At 36.8% G+C, this 5,820-nt stretch overlaps 1 protein-coding gene across 2 annotated transcripts; it reads left to right on the forward strand.

The window, feature by feature from the left end:
• The first annotated feature begins 391 nt into the window (after nucleotides 1-391).
• On the forward strand, nucleotides 392-4,798 carry asf1ba (anti-silencing function 1B histone chaperone a). Of its 2 annotated transcripts, XM_088069373.1 has the most exons (5): nucleotides 392-771; nucleotides 1,276-1,341; nucleotides 1,712-1,827; nucleotides 2,879-3,055; nucleotides 4,017-4,798. In XM_088069373.1, exons 2-5 carry the CDS (start codon nucleotides 1,308-1,310, stop codon nucleotides 4,206-4,208), a joined length of 519 nt encoding a protein of 172 aa, XP_087925499.1. In that variant the 5' UTR covers nucleotides 392-771; nucleotides 1,276-1,307; the 3' UTR covers nucleotides 4,209-4,798. The 2 variants fall into 2 exon arrangements, with proteins under 2 accessions (XP_087925499.1, XP_042360577.1); XM_042504643.2 differs by lacking the exon at nucleotides 1,276-1,341 and having other exon boundaries at nucleotides 393-771.
• The last annotated feature ends 1,022 nt before the right edge of the window (nucleotides 4,799-5,820 follow it).

Here is a 5,820-nt window from a genome sequence, read left to right on the forward strand (position 1 = left end):
ATTATTATCATTATTATTATTATTATTAGTAGTAGTAGTAGTAGTAGTAGTAGTATCTAGTTATAATAATTGCAGTCATTAATGTAGGCCAGGTGCTTTTTTTTTCTTTTTTTTTTTTGGTGAGCCCGTGTTACAAGGGGGCATTTGAGACCATTCGCCTTTCCTTACACGTATTCGCCACCTCTTGCTTGCCGTAGGCGCGGTGTAGCCCGGGTAATGAGGTTTTTTTCCTAGGATCGCAAAGGTATGACCCGCCCTGGTCTGCCTCTGATTGACTTACCCTGACATCCTTCTAACCAATCCTATGTCACGACTCTGAACCTGACCAATCCAACAAACGAAAGCAAAGAGTAGTAGCCAATCAGAGGTAGAGTAGGGCGGGTCATATTTTCGCCATCATAGTACGACGGTGAAAGCGGCGGGAGAGTAGCACATTTATCCTCAAATTTATTAATAGCGAGTCATACTTGATAGTAATTGAGTGATAAGTGTTTATTTATTTGCACAAATAAGGCTTAAAATTTGTGAAATCAAACGTGTTTATCAATTATTACTGTTGAGTCTGTAAACAGTTCGTGTTGTTGTACGTTAGTGTTGCTTTTAAAGCAATCCCCAGGAATCTGGTTTGTTTTTAGTTAACCGTTTTTAGCGCCCCGGCAACAATGGCGAAGGTACAGGTGCTGAATGTAGCAGTCCTAGATAACCCGAGTCCATTTGGAAATCCTTTTCAGTTTGAAATAACGTTTGAGTGTATGGAGGACCTTCCCGAAGGTAGGTACCCTCGCTAAAAAGCTGTCGTTGTTTATCTGAGGCCATAGACTCAGCCTGCTTCTAGTCCCGTTAATAGATTGCTATCAGCTAACGCTAGGTTAGCCACATTAGCTAATTTTAGCTTACACAGCTCGGTCCCCTGTGGTGGACACATATTCAGGTCAGATCCGGAGCTAAATATGCCATTGCAGACTGTTTAGAATCACATTAACGCAGCTTAAAGTATATCCATCTCATTCCTTTCGTGGTAGTCCAAGTATTTGTTACTCCTCAAAAAGTATTTTTCATGGGTTGCACTGTAAGTATAACAATCGCTGACTTATTAACATTAATAGGCTGTAAATATGCACACAGCAGAGTTCAGTGTGTCAACTTTAATGTACTTTTACAGCACGTAGTCCAAAAATGGGTGTCAGTTTTGGTTAGTTTGGTGCTTCAATATACTGGATATTTACACGGATTATGGTGTACAAACAATTATGCAATGTTCTCTTTTGATCATAGAAGCATGAGGAGTGTTATCATTTAAGCCTGTAATGGGTATTGTCAAGACACAACACTTCCATACGGGTAATACATTGACTTTTTGATCTATCTTTGGAGATATGACTGCATTTAAGACACATTTATGTAGATCAAGCTTGGGAAACTGAAAGCAAATTCACATAAAAAATGGTTATTAACTGTGAAAACAAGGAAACATTTACTAATTGGTCGTATTAGACAATATTTATCCAGGTTGTGTGTAGTCGTTTTTACTAGATAAGTCACAAATATGATTATCAATCAGTTATCAATATTAATTGGCAATTTTTCTGTTTGTCACGCAACCAGTTAGTGAACTAATTGCCTCTACACTATATTCACTACACACTACTATAACGTTGGGGTTTACAGTGGAGCATAGCCTTATTTTCTTTTTTTGTGTGTGTTTTTATAGACCTTGAATGGAAGATCATCTACGTTGGCTCAGCAGAGAGTGAAGAGTATGACCAAATCCTCGACTCAGTCTTGGTCGGTCCAGTACCTGCTGGGAGACATATGTTTGTGTTTCAGGTGTGTTTGGTTGAGACAAAAAACTTAAGCATTGCCTTGTGTTGATTTAGCTATATAATATATACTAGGACCAGTAACAACATGTTATATACCAGTACACCTTTTAAATCGGTAATTCTCTTGCATTTAGAATTTTGGACAGCTCTTCTTCTCCACTACATAATTTTCTAATTGTTCACAGATCAGTTTGAAAGATCAGGAATTAGGGACAAACACTTTACATCTTTGAAACAACAGAAACTATTCTACATGTCTCATTTTCACCACTTGTTCATCTGGTCATGTGTTAATAATGCAACCTCACAGTTGCTATAAATCGTGTCACACTGTGAGTAGTTTTTCCAGCAATAAAATTGGATGAGATAATGTGTACAGTCAGACTGATATACAGTATATATATATATATGTATATATATATATGTGTGTGTGTGTGTGTGTGTGTGTGTGTGTATATATATATATATATATATATATATATATGTATATAATATTAGCTCACTGCGGATACATTGGCATATATTCTATAGTTTGTCGATCATAGAGTAATAACAAGTTTATTTCTCAAGCACAATGTCCTGCATAGTACTTGGCTTGGTTGCAGCTGTTACAACTGTAAAGCTTATGAAAAATGTTTATGTTGAGTTTTGTGTAAAGAAAATTAATATTGGCTGATACATCATTATTTGATTTTTAATTATTTATTAGTAACACATAATGGCTCCAGCAGCCTCTTGTTGTACTTGGTCTGCAGGATCATGTCAAGTATTGTTCAAGTCTCAAGTCTTCCAAATCTTTTGTGATACAGGATCAGTAATAAAGCCCATTAAATGACCCATGTTATAATCCACTTACAGACAACTGATCAAAATAAAATGTGACTCAATATTTACAAGCCTGTCCCTGATACCGAGAGATTTTTATTAATCGTATCACAGCTCTGATGCCATAGTCCCCATTTGACAAGTAGACAGTTTAAATTTCTAAAATGCGAGTAGACAAAATATTGCTCTATATTTTTTGCCTATTTTGTTGTTGTGTTTCTCTTGAACAGGCCGATGCCCCAAACACTGGATTGATTCCTGAAAGTGATGCTGTTGGTGTGACTGTTGTGCTAATTACCTGCACATACCGCGGCCAGGAGTTCATTCGCATCGGTTACTATGTGAACAATGAATACACAGAACCCGAGCTACGTGAAAATCCACCGATCAAACCAGACTACACACAGGTTGGTTGATTTCTAAATAATCTGTGCTCTGTTTCCAGTGTGACTGCTTCATGCTTATTTCACTGGTTTTAAATAATAATTTGGATTATGCTATTTCATGAGATTGAATGTGTGGTGTTCTGTCTGATTGAAGAAGAGTTTTGAAGTTTTTTTTCTAATTGAAAAATCAAGCCAGAAAAATACCCCATACAAACATTAGACTAAGGACCTAATCCACTACTCACTCAACTGTAGAAGCCTAAGAACATCTTTTTTTTTGTATTAACTGTAAAAAAAATACCAAGGAGGAGGGTCATTTTGCAGCATGGGGCACTAATACTTTGCAGAATTGTAGCTTTTCTTTTTTGTGAGCCTGCACTTTGAAACAGATTGTCTGATCCTGTATAAATGACTAATAATCCTATCAAAATCCCTCAGTTATATAATTAATGAAGTAGAAATGTTACTACTCTATAACCAATGCTCTTGATTCTGGTAGTAACTTCAATAATCAGCCACTGTGACAAAGGGTTATCTTTGTAAGGTTTCACTCACATGTGCGAAAGAAAATATTTTGTGATAACAAGTGCAAAGTTGTAGATTATGTAGGCTTTATAACTGATTACTCGTTGCTGGAAGAATACCATTTGGCACCTTTGTACCACTCTTATCTACAGGGTTCACATTAACTGAGTCGAGATGCCAAACAAAATAGGATGCATTGCTATCTGGATATCAGCAAATATCTGCAACTAATAGGAAATGTATCAGTCTTTTGTGGAAAAATGCTGTCAGTGTTTCCATTTAGGTTGTAAATTGTGTATGAAGACTTGTAATTACTGTACTCTTGCTGATGAGTTCAGATAATGATTGTATTGTCCAAAGTCTCATATCAAATAAACTTAGAAACCACATTTAAATTCAGAGTTAATGGAAATACCTGTACAAAGAATTCATCTATATGTCTGTCTTCAATTTTCAGCTCCAGAGAAATATTCTGGCATCAAACCCACGGGTAACCAGGTTTCATATAAACTGGGAAGGCTGTGCAGAACGAATGGAAGACTCTGAAAATGTGGATCCCACGTCAAACTCCATGCTCCCGCCATCCTGTCTCCCAGGCAAGGCCCCGCCCTTAGGTATACTACCGGATAACTCAATGGACTGCTTATAGAGGCGGCCCCAAAGATTAACTCTCAGCGCGAGACCTTATTTTTGGAGATTGCCTGTGGACATTCTTGTGTGGATGTACAGACATCTTTGCCTTACAGCTGCCCTTATTTACCAGAAGCTTGTCAAATACAAACTCTCATCTTGGGCTTAAGATGAGTGTTTGCTCCAAGGAAGATTATGAACATCTTACCGGTATAATCATCACTTAGAGGTGGGGAGTTTCTTGCTATGATGTTAAAAGCAATATCGAAGTAGTTAAACTCATGGAAGGGAAAGGGTACCCATGAATTGACACAGCTGAACTGAAACACCACAGAAAGCTGATGTGTGATTCACCTTCATTTTGTTGGTGCATTTGTACCCATTTATGAGGATTTCAGCACTGAAGCAATAGGTAAATAAATTGTTACATGTTGCTGTACAGGACTTTGATAATCTGCATTTATATTTGTGTTCAAATTCCTTTGCACTTAAACCTTTTCCCACTTCGATTTTAAGTTTTTGATGCATTTCATCACTTCTCCATGTTTGTTTGTTTGTTTATTTGCAACTTTGTTTTCCAAATAAAATAACATTGTATTTGTTACATATTGGTGTATGGATTTCTGTTTGATAATGTGATGTTCCTCCTAATTTTATTTTGTCTTTATTTTTTCTTAGTTTAATTCCAGGGTTCCTGCGGTCATGAAAAACCTGGAAAAGTCATAGAATTTTATAATCAGATTTTTCAGGCCTGTAAAAGTCATGGAATTTGTAGAAAATCTTTGAAAGGTTTTGAAGATTTGTGGAATTTTGTTGTGTGTAATGAAATTATTCTGTGAAATCTTTCATTGATAACCTTCAATTTTATGTAAAATAACAGCAAATGTATTTGCTGTAGCTTTTGACGTGATGTGGTTCTAACATGCGTCGATGTGACATTTTGTTTACCATCACAAATACGTCTTCATCTTCTCCCCCCGTCCTGTGTCTTATCTCCCTTTATGTGTAAGCAAACTGAAATGATGCTTAAACAGTCTGGGGTCTGGATGTGATATGTTTGAAAAAAGCCAAGGAAGTTTGACAATAGTGTCAAACTTTAAAATGCATCTGTGCAAAAAACAACAACAAATGTTTTCAGTCTTGACCTTACACAAAATCGGTATTTTCTTTTTTTCATCATAAAGTTAAACACGAGAGTGCCAAAGCTGTAACACAAATATCAGTGTGAGTATCCCCTTATATTTTCACATTTTACTAAAAATAGCCTGTGTTAACGTCACGCCCAATCACAGAGCGGTCGGCTAAAAGGGGTGGCTAGGCTATACAACTGGCTTTGGAAAATACTGCCCTGCAAGCAGGATTATTATTGTAAATTGCAACAACGTTTTATAAGTGTCCTGCGTGAAACTTAGTCTGAGAAATACAAACAGCTGATTATTTAAAAGCAAAAAGAGAAAAAAACACAGTTACAGTTATGGGCGTATCGGCTACTAGCAAGTCAGGGAGGCGGGACAAAAGTGTTTGACAGACGAATCGCATCAATGCAATGATTGGATGTATTGACTTATAACCAATCAGCACCTGAATTGAGACTTCAGTCTGTAAATGTAGCCAATCAGAGCCAGTCGGAG

This window comes from Plectropomus leopardus, chromosome 18 (genome assembly GCF_026936395.1).
Source record: "Plectropomus leopardus strain MGB_pleo_1.0 chromosome 18, ASM2693639v1, whole genome shotgun sequence".
Taxonomy (NCBI): Eukaryota; Metazoa; Chordata; class Actinopteri; order Perciformes; family Serranidae; genus Plectropomus; species Plectropomus leopardus.

Excerpts from the sequence above, each read along its gene's own strand:
- asf1ba (XM_042504643.2), top strand. The coding sequence starts at position 663 with ATGGCGAAGGTACAGGTGCTGAATGTAGCAGTCCTAGATAACCCGAGT. Across the intron at positions 772-1,711 it reads TATGGAGGACCTTCCCGAAG|ACCTTGAATGGAAGATCATC; the intron begins GTAGGTACCCTC and ends GTGTTTTTATAG. Across the intron at positions 3,056-4,016 it reads TCAAACCAGACTACACACAG|CTCCAGAGAAATATTCTGGC; the intron begins GTTGGTTGATTT and ends TTCAATTTTCAG.